Source organism: Scyliorhinus canicula, chromosome 14, assembly GCF_902713615.1.
Source record: "Scyliorhinus canicula chromosome 14, sScyCan1.1, whole genome shotgun sequence".
In the NCBI taxonomy this organism is placed as follows: Eukaryota; Metazoa; Chordata; class Chondrichthyes; order Carcharhiniformes; family Scyliorhinidae; genus Scyliorhinus; species Scyliorhinus canicula.
In genome coordinates this window covers 28,096,610-28,113,689 of record NC_052159.1, presented here as the reverse complement: position 1 = coordinate 28,113,689, position 17,080 = coordinate 28,096,610, and the positions used below count along the sequence as shown (strand labels likewise).

The window sequence follows — 17,080 nt, the reverse complement described above, 5'->3', positions numbered from 1 at the left end:
ATGCATTTTGACTCACTGAAGAGGCTAATCAACGGCTTGTGACCGGTACACATGGTGAACGAATGATCGTAGAGGTACTGACTGAATCGTTTTACTGCAAAAACTATAGCTCAACCTTCTTTGTCCAACTGTGAAAGTACTTTTCAACCGTTGCAAGTTTTCTAGATACAAAACCAATAGGTTTTACGTACCGGTCCTCCATTACATGAGAAATTACCATTCCCACACCGTAGGGCGAGGCATCACATGACAGAATATGCCCCCTGCCTTGATCAAAATGGACTAGCAGATTTGTCAATTGCAGCAGCGCTTTCATATCTTTGAAAGCCTTGTTCTGTGCAGGCTCCCACTTCCATTTGGTTTCTTTGTGCAGAGGTAGGTACAGTGGATCCAGCACTGTAGACAGGTCTGGCAAAACTTTGCATAATAGTTTATCAACCTATAAATCACCTGAGCTCCAGAGCTTCCTTAATCACTCAAACTTTCCCTTCCACAGGAGATGAGCCTTGGCCCGTAGTTCTGTGGCCTAAATACTCCACGCTCAGTGCCTGAAAAAATGCACTTGCTGCACTTCAGACTCAGACCCGCCCCTGAAAATGTATTTTAAAACTTGGTCCAGGTTGCTATGGTGCTCCTCCTCAGTCTTGCCTGTAATTAAAATGTCATCCAAGTAGTCTGCAATACTGCAGAATGCCATGTAACAGGTTATCCATCATCTTTGGAAGATCACCGGACGGGGATATGCCAAAAAACGAACAATTGTACTTGAACAACCCTTCTGTGCGCATTAATGGTCATGTACTGCTTTGAATCTTCCTCTGGCAAGAGTTGTTGATAAGCCTGGCATATGTCCAGTTTTGAAGTCTTTACTCCTGTAAGGATTGAAAACAGATGTTCTATACCCGGCAACGGGTAGCATCCAGCTTGGAAACCTGATTAATAATTTTATAATTCCCACATATCCCATCGCTTTTAAGAACGGGAACACTTGGAGCTGCCAAATGAGAAACTGGACGCAATGATTCCTAACCTTTGTAGCTGCTCCAACTCCTCTGCCACATTTGCTTTTCATGGCGTTAGCACTGTCCTCTGTTTGCAAAAGTGAGGAGAAGCCTGAGGATCTATGAATAATTTCACTGCAGCATCCTGCAATTAACCCAGTTCGTCTTTGAAAACTTCAGCATATTTCTGAATGACATCCTCTGCCACTTTTTGTGTGCTTTATCTCACCCCAGTTCAACTGAAGTTTCGTGAGCCAGTCACACCCTCGTAGATTATGCCCATGCTCTCTTACTACCAGGACCGTGTTCTTGCTGCTTGGCTGTTGTATACAATGTGTACCTCTTTTTAAAAAATATATAAATTTAAAGTACCCTATTTTTTTTCCCAATTTAGCGTGGCCAATCCACCTACCCTGCACCTCTTTGGGACGTGGGGTGGGGACACACAGGGAGAATGTGCAAACCCCACATGGACAGTGATCCAAGGCCGGGGTCAATCCCATGTCCTTAGCGCTGTGAGGCAGCAGTGCTAACCACTGCGCCGCCACGCCGCCCCTGTAATGTGTACCTCTAACACTCCCAAGCAATGGTGTAGTCTCACTGGTGTAAATCTGAAAATTGATTCCAGCCCAAGTAAAGGCTGGTGCCTGTTTAGAGCCCCAAATCTTCCTGAAGGTTTCCTCACTGATTACTGATGTTAGAGGCTCCTCCTAGATTTATCTGTCCATTGACCTCCACTGTAACATAAATAGGATTCTGCATTCCCCTTACTCCTATTTAGCATGTCGTATTAGTGTTCCTGAGCTTTCTAAGCAATGTGAGTTTGACTGAGGCTTCTTTGCATTTGAGGTTCCCTGTTCAGCCTTCTACTTGCTCTTAGCACCCTGGCACTTCTTCACTAAATACCCCTTCTTGTTGGTGATGAATAGTGTCCATACACTTACAATGAATCACAGAGTGCTCCCCCCCCCCCCCAACACCTAAAACACTTCACTGTCTTCACCTTTTTACTTGCAGCTTTTTCTATTTGCGTGCCACCATTGGCCTTGTGAGCATTATTGGCAGCCAATTTCTAGAGCCTCCTTAAAAGTAAGTATGACTTCTCCCAAGAAATGCCACTGAATGCCATCCTCGTTAATGCCACAAACTAGTGTGTCCAAAGTATGTCTTCCAAAATTGCCCCAGACTCGCAATGTTCAGAAGCCTGGCACAATTCGGCAACAAAGTAAACTACAGACTGTCCCATCTTCCAAGCATGACTATGGAATTTGAAACGTTGTGCAAGTAATGAGAACTTAGGCTTGTGGTGATTCTGAACGAGTGTAACTAAATATGCAAACCTTCCCTGGTTTCCGTGGTGTAGCTAAATTTCTCACTAGCTTGTAAGTCTTGGCCCCACATGCACTCAGGAGAATTAAGCACTCTCTAGCCTAGTTTGCAATCCCATTTGCCAGGAAAGTGTTTTAAACCTTTCCACATATTCAATCCGGTTCTCATTTTCCTCCACAAACTCATTGATTGACCTTAACATAGCCATGGTTGCAATAAACTTAACAAAACCTCATGTTGAACCTGCTGAAACTCTAATTTTAAAAAAATTCTCATTGCCAAAAAGATGTGATAACTTTTTTTATAAAATAATTTTTATTAAGATTTTCACAAAATATAAACAACAAAACAATATTAACAAAACAACCATGGTAAAAACCCAAGAACAACAACCACCCAACTACAAAAGCAACCACAAAAACAAAAAAAGCAAACAACAAAAAGGAAAGAGATAACACCTGCCACATCCAACAAACCCATGTACACAATTCTCCCTCCCACCGAATCAAACCGCCCCCCCCCCCCCCCCCCCCCCCCCCGGGTTGCTGCTGCTGCCGGCCTATTTCCCTACCGTTCCGCCAGGAAGTCCAGGAAAGGCTGCCACTGCCTAAAGAACCCCTGTACTGATCCCCTCAGGGCAAATTTCACCTTCTCCAATTTGATGAACCCCGCCATATCATTGATCCAGGCCTCCACGCTTGGGGGCCTCGCATCCTTCCATTGAAGCAAGATCCGCCGCCAGGCTACTAGGGACGCAAAGGCCAGAACACCGGCCTCTATCGCCTCCTGCACTCCCGGCTCCACTGCAACCCCAAAAATTGCGAGTCCCCAGCCTGGCTTGACCCTGGATCCTACCACCCTTGACACCGTCCTTGCTACCTCCTTACAAAACTCCCCCAGCGCTGGGCATGCCCAAAACATATGGACGTGGTTCGCTGGGCTCCCCGAGCACCTAGCACACCTATCTTCGCCCCCAAAAAACCTACTCATCCTCGTCCCAGTCATGTGGGCCCTGTGCAGCACCTTGAACTGTATGAGGCTAAGCCTCGCACAGGAAGAGGAGGAATTCACCCTTTCCAGGGCATCTGTCCACGTCCCCTCCTCAATCTCCTCACCCAGCTCCTCTTCCCATTTACCCTTCAGCTCCTCCACCGAGGCCTCGTCTATCTCCTGCATTACGCGGTATACGTCAGAAATCCTCCCTCCTCCAACCCACACCCCCGAGAGTACCCGTACCCCACGTGGGGGCAACAGAGGGAACCCCTCCACCTGCCGCCTGGCAAACGCCCTAACCTGCATGTACCTAAACATGTTAAAAGATGTGCGGGTTAGGTGGATTGGCCATGCTAAAATTGCCCGTAGTGTCCTAATAAAAGTAGGGTTAAGGGGGAGGTTGTTGGGTTACGGGTATAGGGTGAATACGTGGGTTTGAGTAGGGTGATCATGGCTCGGCACAACATTGAGGGCCGAAGGGCCTGTTCTGTGCTGTACTGCTCTATGTTCTCTATGTTCTATGTTCCCCGGGGGGAGCCCAAACTTCCCCTCTAACTCACCCAGGCTCGCGAACCTCCCAACCACAAACAGGTCCCTCGACCTCCTAATACCTACCCTGTGCCAGCCCAGAAATCCGCCACAAAAAGATGTGATAACTGACCACAAATCTTTTAATATCTAAAAATTACAGAGATTAAAATACAGTATGAACTCAAAAATGGGAGCAGCTAGTTAAACATCAAAATAACAGTAATGGAAAAGAATCAAAACACACAGTAGTTAAAAAGAATATACAGAGGTGACAACAACAATTACGTCCCAGCACTTGCAACATTAACAATGGATTCAAAGAAGAAGATGTATAATTATAACACTCGTTTACAGTATTGTTCAGAAGAATTCAAGGAAGAGTAAGTTTTCTGAGTTAAAGAGACAACTGCAGTAACTAGATTTAATATGGGACAGCAGACATCAGAGGTAGATGAAACGTTTTAAGTTATTTTAACACTGTCTATTAATTGAGAGTTCAACCAATTGTGTGCAGTTTGCACAGCAGTTAAGGCAAAGAAATCTTAAAGGGGTTGGTGTGAAATCGTGGACTGGATTCTTGTTTAAAAGTGTCATTTGTAAAACCTAGTCTGGATTTTGGAATGCAAACCGCTAAGTGAAAATATAACTATGAGATAAGATTTTGTATTGTGTTTTTGGGAGTGGAGTTTGGAAACCTTCACATGACAATCATTTGGGGGTTCTGAGGAGGTGGGGGTTCTGAGGAGGTATCTATAAACATTCACTTGGGGTTCAGAGTGGAGGGTGTCCACTTAAAAGGAACTTTGTGATAATGAGACCATTGTTGATCAAGATTTACCATTGTAATCCTAAAATCTGTGTATAATTGTTAAGTAAAGGGGGCTTAAAGAATTATTGTAAATAATCCAATTTTTCATGTTTAAATTTTTTTTTCTTGTTAAAACTAATTAAGGGTCCTGTGACTGTCTTCCTCAGTGTTTTATTAAAATAATTTACGGTCTGAGCTGCAGTTCAGTTCTGGGATCTTTCTGTCCAGTTTATAATATCAACTGGGATCATAAGGACAAATAGAGAAGGAAACTGACTTTGCAAATAAATATTAGCTATAGCAAACTGACTTTGCAAATAAATATTAGCAAAAGCTGATGAAGTGTAACAGGAAATACTGTAACAAGGACATGAGAGCATTGACTCACTTGAAAGACAAAGGTGCTAGGGTGGGTAGGAGCAGGGAGTGTCTCAGACATTTACAAGGAGCTTATGGGGTCTTTGGAGACGCAGACCGAGGAGCTGAAGCGCAAGTGGGAGGAGGAGCTCGAAGGTGAGATAGAGGATGGTCTGTGGGGAGACGCATTGAGTAGAGTCAACTCGTCTGCAACATGTGCCAGGCTCAGCCTGATACAATTTAAGGTTGTTCATTGGGCTCACATGACATTGGCTTGGATGAGCAGATGCTTTGGGGTGGAGGACTGGTGCGCAAAATGTGCGGGAGGACCAGCGAACCATGTCCACATGTTTTGGACATGTCCAAAGCTTAGGAGATTTTGGCAGGGGTTTGCAGATGTCATGTCCACGGTGTTAAAGACAAGGGTGGCGCTGAGTCCAGAGGTGGCGATTTTCGGGGTATCCGAAGACCCGGGAATCCAGGAGGAGAAAGTGGCAGACATTCTGGCCTTTGCTTCCCTGGTAGCCCGGAGACGGATACTATTAGCTTGGAGGGACTCAAAGTCGGTGACCTTGGCTATCGGACATGGCTAGCTTTCTCTGGAGAAAATCAAGTTCGCCTTGAGAGGGTCACTGTTAGGGTTCACCCGGAGGTGGCAACCATTCGTCTACTTCTTTGCGGAAAATTAATCGTCAGCAGACGGTTGTGGGGGGGGGAGTAGTTTAGTTTAGAGTAGGGGGTCAATAAGGGTGGGGCCTGTACGAGAGGTCTTTTGCACTATGTTTATGGTTTCATGTATATTGTTTATTTTGTTGTTACTATACTGAAAATACCTCCCTAAAATGTTTATTTTTTAAAGACTAAGGTGCTGCATTGTTCTGAGAAGTGGAGAAACAGTTGAGGGGAATATCCTGGTTAGAGAGGGGAACCACTGATCAAACTGGTCATACAGCAACCTGAGAACCGGTGGTGGAAAGGGAGATTGCTTATAGATTTAGAATGGTGATATTTTTCATGGTGATTTGAAGCCAGACTGTTTGGAGATTTGAAATAATGAAATGAAAATCGCTTATTGTCACGAGTAGACTTGAATGAAGTTACTGTGAAAAGCCCCTAGGCGCCACATTCCGGCACCTGTTCGGGGAGGCTGTTACGGGAATCGAACCGTGCTGCTGGTCTGCTTTCAAAGCCAGAGATTTAGCCCAGTGTGCTAAACAGCCTAGAGAGCCAATGATCCTACGGATCCTCGCTTTTTTTTTATAAATGTTTTTTATTGGGCTTTTGAACAAAGTGTATTTGCCGTTATGTACACAGGATATGATATATATATTTATGAGGAAGAGAAGGGCACACACACACAAATCACAAAGGGGGAAGAAAAAAAATAACAACACGAGAGAAATACAAAATCAAATACAGTAACTGGTAGGGTATTATGCACCCACTCAGCAGCAACTCTGTACACTTGGCAAAATTATTTACACACATAAGTAGGCATCTGTTTGTGGGGGGGGAGTAGATATACATTTGGGTGTCGGAGAGACAATGACGGAGGGCAATACTCGAATGGGTCTGGTGTTGGTGTTGCCGCTTGCTTCTCCCGGACAGATTTAGCTACCGTTGTCTCATGCTCACTTCTGCTTCCGTCTTCCGCCTTTTCCTGTGGATGCCAAGTTTGTTAACGTTTCCCTGCCCACCCCCTCCCCGCCCACCTCCCTGGCTCTCCTCTATTGTTCCCTGTCTCTTCCCTCTTCGCCCCCCCCCCCCCCCCCCCCACTGCGGTTCGCCTTTCCTTCCTTAGATTTAGCTGGTCCCCCACCCCGCTCTCCTGGTCTATCTTTCCCTCTCATGATTTGGCTACTTTCCCCTGATTTTTGGCTACCTGGCTTTTCTTCTGCTTGTTCCTTGGCCACAAACCGGTCCCGGAACAATCGGGTGAATGGGCCCCACGTTCTGTGGAAGCCGTCGTCTGACCCTTGGATGGCGAATTTGATTTTCTCCATTGGGAGAGATTCCGAGAGGTTGAGCAGCCAGTCTGCAGCTTTGGGTGGTGCTGATATCTGCCAGTCAAACAGGATTCTACGGCGGGCGATCAGGGAGGCAAAGGCAAGGGCATCTGCCCTCCTCCCCAGGAATAGATCTGGCTGGTCTGAAACCCCAAAGATCGCCACTTTTGGGCATGGCTCCACCATCACCCCTACCACTTTGGACATTCCCTCGAAGAAGGCTGTCCAGTACTTCACAAGTCTGGGGCAAGACCAGAACATGTGGACGTGGTTGGCCGGGCCTCCTTGGCACCGTTCACATCTATCCTCCACCTCCGGGAAGAACCTACTCATACAAATTCTTGTTAAGTGGGCTCTATGTACCACTTTTAGTGCGTCAGACTGAGCCTTGCGCACATGGAGGTGGAGTTGACCCTATGCAGTGCTTCGCACCAGAGTCCCCACCCTATTTTGATCCCCAGGTCGTCCTCCCATTTCATTCTTGTTGCGTCAAGTACGGTGTCGGCCCTCTACCAGTCGGTCATGCATGTCGCTACAGTTTCCTTTATCTAGTATGCCGGATCCTCACTTCTAACTATAGTTTTATATTCAAGATTTGGTTCAATGCATTTATTACTTGCACTTTATTTGAATCCATGCCCCCCCCCCCCCCCCCCCCCCCCCAAAATTTGAACCTTCTCAGTTCTTTCCTTTTATCTTAATGGCTTATAATAAATTTGGGTGCTTGTTGCTCTTTTAAAAAAAAATTTTGAATTACTCATTATTCTACAGCGTGACTAGCTGCAGCACCCTCGGTATAGTATTACTCATATGAAGAATTCATACAGGATTCTTGAATTTCCTGTCATAGTGGGCATTATTAATGTATGACTCAAAATGCAGATGTACTTTCAAAGATCTGTGTGTTTGTAATTACTCCTAATCTTTTTCTATTTTCAAATCATTAAACTTCATTCATGGTGCAACTTAATTTCATAAGAATTTTGAGCTTACAGCATCTATTACACCAGATTTTTCCATGTCTAATCATTAGACCAAGTGTCGAGTCTCGGAAGCATAATGTCATCCGCCTACTCATTTTTGCCTTCCCACACAATTTTTGTGTCGTGAGTTAGCTTGGAGATTCTGCAGTTGGCACAATTTTTAAAAAAAAGTATATATATTATAGTGCCTTTAGCTAGATTTGCTAAAAACAGGTAAATTAAATAATTGGATCTGGTAGTAAGGAGAGACTGATGTTTTATGACTATCTAATTCTTAAAATGATTGGAGAAAAGTTTTTTTAAAAAACTGTATGCTATCCCATAAAATATCTTGGGTAGATTTTAGCCCTGAGATGCCAGTAACACAATTAGTACAAAGAAAGGTACTACCTTTTCTTTATATAAAATACATCCTACAAAGGTGTTCAAGAAATAGTATGTCGATATAGTTTCATAGCAGACTGTAGTACTTCAGATGCTGTAAACTGTATTGGATGAAAAAGTGTCCAGCACTACTATCGGTGAGATATGGGGTAGTGAAAAACATTTCAGCAATTAAGCATGACCTAATTGTGATTGAAAATGAAACTCGATAATCGCTATGGCCTCTGACTGAGATTGCCTAGCAATGTGCAGTTTTACACTGTAGATTCAATCCCACAAAGATTGAGATTACCCACGTTTAGTTCACAAAGGATTTTTATTGTCAGCAGAAAAAGAAGGCATTCAATGTGGTTTGGAATCTTTAGTCTCAAAAAACTGTGTGCTGACCATCCCGTCTCATCTTAAACAATTTAAAAATGCCATGATCTGTTGTTAATTGTTATCAAGTGATTTGAATGGCCTCAGATATGCACGGTCTTGATCAACCAACAGGGGTATCCGTTTTTGAGGTCAGATTATTTTCATTGTTTTTCCTGTCTTGACTGAAATTGAACCTTGTACATCTGCCATTGCTCAGCTGGTAGCACTTTGGCCTCCAAGTCTCTCTCATACACTCCTACCCTGCCGCTCCCCAGTCTGCTATCACATGTGGACATAAAAGATCCCATGGACACTATTGCTGAAGAAGAACAGAGAATTTAGCAACTGTGTTGTGGCCAATATTGATCCTTGAATAAACAGATTACATGACCATTATCACAGTTTTGTTTGTGGGAGTTGCAAATTGGCTGTTGCATTTCAGACATTATGACAGTGAATACACTTCCAAAAGTACTTAATTGGCTGTAAAGCACTTTGAGATGGCCAGTGTTTGTGAAAGGTGCGATATAAATCCATTTTTTTTCACCATGTGGTGAGGTGGTTTAACTATCGACCCATCATATTGTCCTCTACCTATTTAGCTCACTTTGAACTTTGCACCATTTGCCAAAAATCCTTAACTATAATTCAGCTGATACAAATCCTCAACATGTGAACCAAGAGGTATACAAAATTGATATTTTTCCCCCATGCCTTTTTGTATTGTATTTTTTTAATTTTCATTTTTATGGGATGTGGGCTTCAGCCTTGGTGAGTTCCTGCAGTGCATATTGTAGATGGTACACACTGCTGCTATTGTGCATCAGTGGTGGAGAGAGTGAATGTGGAAGGGGTGCCAAACAAGAAGGCTGCTTTGTCCTGATGGTATCGAGTATTTTTGAATGTTGTTGGAGTTGCACTCATCCAGACAAGTGGAGAGTATTCAATCACACTCCTAACTTGTGCCATGTAGGTGGTGGACAGATTTTGGGGAGTCAGGAAGTGAGTTACATGCTTCAGGGTTCATAGCGTTTGACCTGCTCTTGTAGCCACAGTATTTATGTGACTAGTTCATTTCTGGTCAATAGTAACCCCCAGTATGTTGATAGTGTGGGATTCAAGGGGCGATAGTTTGATTCTCTCTTATTGGAGATGGTCATTGCCTAGCACTTGTGAACAAGAATGTTACTTGCCATTTATCAGCTGAAGCCTGAATGTTGTTTAAATTGTGCTGCATTTCCATGGGGACTGCTTCAGTGTCTGAGGAGTCATGAATAGTGCTGAAAGTTGTGCAATCATCAGCGAACATCCCTGCATCTGACCTTATGTTGGAAGGAAGGTCTGTGATGAAGCAGTTGAAGGTGGTTGGGCCTAGGACACTACCCTGAGGAACTCCAGCAATGATGTTTTGGAACTGAGATGACTGACCTCCAACAATGGCAACCATCTTCCTTTGTACTAGGTATGACTCCAACCAGTGGAGAGTTTTTTTTCCTTCCCCCCCCCCCCCCCCCCCCCCCCCCAACACCTTATTCCCATTATTGTGAGGCTTACTTGATCAAATGTTGTCTTGATGTCGAGGGCAGTCACTTACACTTCACTTCTGAAGTTCAGTTCTTTTGTCCATGTTTGAACCAAAGCTGTGAGAGGGAAGTAATTGGCCAAGTTGTATTTGTCCTGCTTTTTATGAACAGGACATACCTGGGCAATTTTTCACATTGCCAGATAGATGCTAATGTTGTAGCTGTCCTGGAGGAACAGCTTGGCAAGTTCTGGAGTACAAGTCAGTACTATTGCCAGAATATTGCAGTGTCCAGTGTCTTCAGCTATTTCTTGATATCACGTGGGCTAAATCAAATTGGCTGAAGACTGGCATTTGTGAAGCTGAGAACCTCTGGAGGAGACCGAGATGGATCATCTACTCTGCACTTCTGGCTGAAGATTATTGCAAGTGCTTTTGCCTAGTCTTCAACACGAATGTGCTGTGCTCTTCATCATTGTTTTTAACTGAAGTTCTTTTTTGCAGCCCTGGAAGAAAACGGGATTTCTCCCCTGTGGCCTGGAACCATTATTTTGAAACCATGGAAGATATCGAAATTGCAAACGGAGCAAGTGAAGATATATCCTTTTAAAACTCCTGTGCAATATGTAAAGATTTATACTGTATAGAGTTGTGCTTGATAAAGAATCCAGTTTGAAGACACAGTCTTGATTTGCTTTGTCTAATATTAATTGCATTGCTAGGTATATATTCTGTCCTATAACTTTTAAGGGTTATAGTGACCAGTGTTTCAATTAACATAAAGTACTTGCATTTAAGGGAGAGTCCAGAACTTTGTTTTAGGATGTTCCCTTAAATTGATTTTTGTTTCATAAAGTATTTTTGAGTTACTCTGCGCTTGTGATGACTGAATATAATTTTTGAATTGACAATGAGATAATGGAACTGTATGATGCAGTAGGTTTTAGTTTGAAACACTGCCTAGTTCCCCATTTTTAACTATTTTTCCTTTTGTTTGCTCAAGTTGAATCAGATAATGTCCGTTTAACCCTCACTTGAGCTTCAAATTCCATATCCTATAACTTGTGAAGACCATGTACTTAACTTCTCAAACACTGCCACCTTTGCCCATGGCTTGCTTCCTCTGCAACTGAAACTTTCAACCATGTTTTTGTTACCTAAAGATGGTATCAGGTTCATGAACCTCCTACAAACTCCAACTTGTCCATTACTCTTGTTACTTATTTTCTATCTCTCACTGTCTTGTCAGTCATCTTGCTAACCTCTACTGACTCCCAATTTAAAAGCATTGTCTTCAAGACTTGCATTGTCCATCTTTGCTTACAATGTGAGCACCATGATTAAATGTGAAAAAGAAGAGATTCACATCCACCAAGATTTATCTAATAATTATAGAACATAGAAAAATACAGCACAGAACAGGCCCTTCGGCCCACGATGTTGTGCAGAACTTTTGTCCCTGCTTAAGAACAAATTAATCTACACCCCATCATTCTACCGTAATCCATGTACCTATCCAATAGCCGCTTGAAGGTTCCTGATGTTTCTATGGGTAGATTATAACAGTTGTAAGATGATGGGATTGCCAGGTGGAGAATAATGCCTTCAGATTCAGGAAACATGCTTTTAATACAGCAAACAAAATTGATTGAAAATGGTTAGAATTTGGTGAGTTCTATTGAATGACCATTGAGTCTTGAAGCTTCAAGGGTCTCTTAAATTCTGAAGTTTACATCATTATAATTTTTGAGTTTTGATATTTCAAATCAAAATTTTATATCATGTGCGAACTGCAGGCAGTTGGGTGATACTAGCAAGACTCTATTTGTTGTCCTCCTCCAGTTGCTCTGCAGGTATTAAGAGGCAATCGTATGGTGTGGGACGATGTCACTGTGAGCCAGACAGGGTAGGAATGACAGGCTTCCTTCCTTCATGAACCTGTCGGTTTTTACAAAGTCCAGCACTTTTTGTAGCCATTCTCTGGTAATACCTGTAGCACAAACTACCATGGTGGGAGTTGAGCTCACCAGTTGCTAGTCCAGAAACCATTAAACTACAGTAGCATACATTAATTTTTAAAACATTCCGCTCCCACATTCATGGCAGGAAGCTTGTGGCCAAGAGGTTCATAATTTTGTTTCTTTTTCCAATGAATCATGCTTCATTTTTACTCAATTTTATTTCCATATTGATGTTGAAAAAGGAAAATTAGCGACAGAATGCTAAATCTGATTTAAAAATATTGGTGAAAGTAAAAACCAGAAATCCTACAAGCCAAATATGTAGCCAAAAGATTAATGGAAAAGTCTTCCTTTAAATTACTGTACTCTTCCAAAAGATGATCAAGAAGGAAACATAGTTGGGAAACATAGTTATAAATTTGTCTACCTTTACTTAAAACAAGAAGATTTAAGTTAAAGAATTTTAATATCTTAATACAAATAATTAAAACTGTTTTAATATTCTACGCTGTGAGAAATATTAAAACTTACTAATATATATATTCAATATCTGTAATGTATAGATGTGTAATTCTAATTTTAAAATATTACCTGCAGGTTGCTACCTTAATCTATAGGTCCCCAAACAGTAGTTTTGCAGTGGGGCACAGTATAAAGCAGGAAATACTGGGGGCTTGTAAGAAAGGTACGATAATAATAGATGCATATAGACTGAATTAATCAAATTGGCACGGGTAGCCTCAAGGGAGAGTTTATTGAATATGTTAGAAGTTGTTTCTTGGAGCACTATGTTTTGGAACCAGCCAGGGAGCAAGCTATTCTGGATTTGGTATTGTGCAATGACAAGGGATTAATTAATGACCTCATAGTTAAGGATCCTCTAGGGAAGAGTGATCCTAGCATGTAGAATTTCAGACTCCCTTTGAGGGTGAGAAACTGGAGTCCCACACTAGCTTTCTGGAGTTAAACAAAGGTAATTGCATATGCAAGGGGATAGATGTGGCCCTAGTGGACTGGGCAGGAGGATAGTTGATGAGCAGTGACTGATGTTTAAGAAGATATTCAATTCCTCCCAACTAAAATATATTTCGGAGAGGAAGAAAAATTGTAGGAGGGGAAAAAGCATCCATGGCTAAGCAAGGAAGTTAAATATAACGTAAAGCCAAAAGTGAAGGCATATTGCAAAGGCCAATGGCAGGCTGGAAGATTGGGAAATTTTAAAACTTCTACAAAGAGTTACTAAAGAAGTTATAAAAAGAATAAAGATAAATTTTGAAAGAAAATCAGCACAAAATATTAAAGGATAGCAAAAGCTTCTGTAAGTATATAAAAGGGAAGAGAGTAGATAAAGTGAATATTGGTCACTTGGAGGATCAGACCAGGGAGTTAATAATGGGGAACACAGACACAGCTGAGACACACCATCAGTATTTTGCCTCAGTTTTCAAGGGCACTAGTACCATCTCCATAGTAACAGATGATGCAGAAGTAATAGAAAGGGAGGAACAAAGAACAATCATCGTCAATAGGGAAAACGTACTGAGCAAACTATTGGGATTGAAGGCAGACAAGTCCCCAGAGTCTAATGGCCTACATCCGTGGGTCTCAAAGGAAGTGGCAGCTGAGTTAGTGGATCCATTGGTTATAATATTCCAAAATTCCTTGGATGCCAGAAAGGTTCCAATGGATTAGAAAAATGCTAATCCTTATTCAAAAAGGGAGGGAGGCAGAAAGTAGGAAACTAGACCAGTTAGTTTAACATATGTCTTTGGGAAATTGTTAGAATCCATTATTAACAGGACATTTAGAAAGTCAAAACAGAATCCATCAGTGTCAGCATGGTTTTATGAAGGGTAAATCGTGTTTGACTAATTTGCTAGAGTTCCTAGAAGATGTAACAAGCCAAGTGGATAATGGGCATCCTGTAGATGAAATATATCTGGATTTCCAGAAGGCATTTGATAAGGTGCCACTCAAAAGGTTAATACGTAAAGTAAAAGTCACATGGGGTTAGGGGTGATTTATTAACTTGGATAAAAGACTGGCTCACCGACAGAAGACAGAGAGTCAGGATAATTGGGTCTCTTTTTGGTTGTCGAGATGTACCAAGATGTACCAAGTGATGTGCCACAGGGTTCGGTCCTCGGGCCCAAACTATTTACAATATATATTAATGACTCGGATGTAGCGAGAGAATGCACTATAGCCAAATTTGCAGATGACACTAAAATAGGTGAGCACAGTAAGAAGCCTTACAACACCAGATTAAAGTCCAACATGTTTGTTTCAAACACTAGCCTTCGGTGAATCACCTGAGGAAGGAGCAGTGCTCCGAAAGCTAGTGTTTGAAACAAACATGTTGGACTTTAACCTGGTGTTGTAAGACTTCTTACTGTGCTCACCCCAGTCCAATGCCGGCATCTCCACATCATAACTAAAATAGGTGGAATACTAAGTTGAAATGAGGAAATAAGAAATTTACAAATAGATGCAGATAGTTAGGTAAGTGGGCCAAAATTCCGTAGATGGAGTTTAACATTGGTAAATGTGAGGCTATCATTTTGGTTGGCAAAATAGAACGGCAACTTATCTAAATGGAGAATTCAGAGTGTTGAGGTGCAGAGGGATCTGGATGTCCTCGTGTATGAATCTCAGAAAACTAGTTTGCAGATACCGCAGGTAATAAGGAAGGCAAATGGAATTTGGCATTTATGGCTAAAGGAATATAGTATAAAAGTTGCAAAATCTTGCTGCAACTGTACATTATTGGTGAGCACATGGAGTACTGTGTACAATTTTGGTCCCCTTTATTTGAGGAAGGATGCCGTTGCATTAGAGGCTGTTCAGAGGAGTTTCACTCGATTGATTCCAGAGACAAGGGGTTTGTCTATGAAGAGAGAATGAGCGGTTTAGGCCTACACTCTCAAGTTTTGAAGAATGAGAGGAGATCTAATTGAGATGATAAAAGATATTGAAAAAGTAGACGTAGAGCGGATGCTTCCTCATCTAGAACAAGAGGTCACAGTTTTAGGATAAGGGGCAGCAGATTTAAAATTAAGGTGAGGAAAAATATTTTATCTCAAAAGATCGTGAATCTGTGGAATTCACTAGCCCAGAGTGAGGTGGATGCTGGGATATTGGGTAAACCTAAGGAGGTGAAAGACAGATTTTTAATTAGTAATGAGTTGAAGGGTTATGGAGAGTGGGCAGGAAAGTGGATTTAAGGCTGAGGTGAGATCAGCCATGATCGTATTGCCTGGCGGATCAGGCTCAAGGGACTGAATTGCCTACTCTTGCCCCCAGTTCTTATGGACTAGTTTAGCACGGTGGGCTAAACAGCTGGTTTGTAATGTAGAACAAGGCCAGCAGCCGGGTTCAATTCCCGACCTGCCTCCCCGAACAGGCGCCGGAATGTGGCGACTGGGGGCTTTTCACAGTAACTTCATTGAAGACTACTTGTGACAATAAGCGATTATTATCATTATGTTCTAGCATGCTGAAGAAGGTATAATATACATGAAAAGATTGTGATCTAAAACCTGAAGAATCATGGATCACACAGTATGAAGCTGTGTGCATTCGAGGTAGGAATATAGGAACAAGCAGGATTAGGCTGTTCTTTTGTATTTTAGTTCCATTTATTCATGTTAATTCTGTAACCCTTAACACCCTGAGTTTTGAAATTTGCAATTTACTGAGCCTTCAACAGTAGTTTTGGGGAGGGATTTTGATTGACCTTTTGTATGAAGAAATGCTTGTTAACATTACTCCTGAACAGCCTAGTTCTAATTTTAAGATTATTCACCCTTATTCTGAACTCTTCCCACCCTCTCACCAGAAGAAATAGTTTCCCCTCGTTTCATAATGGTAAGTACCTAAATTAGAAATCCGCTTCATCACGTCTACATAAGGGAATAGAAACAAGGCTGTACAACCTTTTCTCAGAGTTTAACGTTTTTATTCCCTGGTATCAATCTGCTGAATCTGTGCTGCATCTGCTCCAAAATGTCTTCTGAGATGAGGTTTTAGAAATTCATGCAGCAGTCCACCTGCGATGTAACTAGTGCTCAATAGAACTGTAACATAAGCTTCCATTCTTTTTTGTATTCTAGCTCTCTCTTGAGATAAAGGGCAACATTGCATTAGCCTTTGATGTTATCTTTTGTACAATGGTTTTCAGTGATTTCTATATGAGGATCCTTTTATCTCTGTTTATCAATGGTTTGCAGCTTCTCACCATTTAGTAAATACAGTACTCTGAATACCAATGTATTCTGGGTCTCTTTTCTGGGTCTAAATTTGATCTCCATCTGCCACTTTTGCCCACTCATTTACACCTTAGTGTGAGGTGTTAGATTCTCTACTAACTACAATGTTATAAAAATGTTGCATGCTTATGTCATGCTTATTAGCAGGAGGGTCATTTAAGTTAAATCTAGGACATCATGCGTTGTTACCCATGTAATTTTATGTATTGCAAGTAAACCTTAACCATTTGTACTCGTTTCGAATCTACAAAAGTGGATCTGATGGGCCTGTTCTTTTATTATTACATGGTGGTGGCCATTCAGCACTCTCCTGGGCAGTCTTCACTGTAAGTAATTGAGCATTTTTAAAGCCATTCAGTGCAGAATTGCATTATGGATTCAGTCGTTTGGTAGTACGTAACTTGATTATTGCTGAAAAAGACATTTTGTCAAAGCTTTCTGTCTTTTTTTAATAATTTTTATTGAAAAATTTTGAATTTATACAACAATAACGCACCATAGTAAAATACCAAAAATAACAATAATATTAACAATCATAAACATTCGCCCCACCTCCATGAACAACACATCATTTTAA

At 41.8% G+C, this 17,080-nt stretch overlaps 1 protein-coding gene across 10 annotated transcripts in view; it reads left to right on the top strand.

Moving 5' to 3' along the window:
* ppme1 (protein phosphatase methylesterase 1) overlaps nt 1–17,080 on the top strand; it is a 78,189-nt gene that overhangs the window by 10,080 nt on the left and 51,029 nt on the right. For 7 of the 10 annotated variants that reach the window (XM_038819202.1, XM_038819203.1, XM_038819200.1 and 4 more), the window contains exons 2-3: nt 10,780–10,872; nt 16,737–16,829. In XM_038819202.1, coding sequence (XP_038675130.1) covers nt 10,780–10,872; nt 16,737–16,829 — 186 coding nt within the window. Of the gene's footprint in view, nt 1–10,156; nt 10,215–10,778; nt 10,873–16,736; nt 16,830–17,080 lie in introns of those variants that run through there. The other 3 variants (XM_038819199.1, XM_038819196.1, XM_038819204.1) reach the window with 3 other exon arrangements.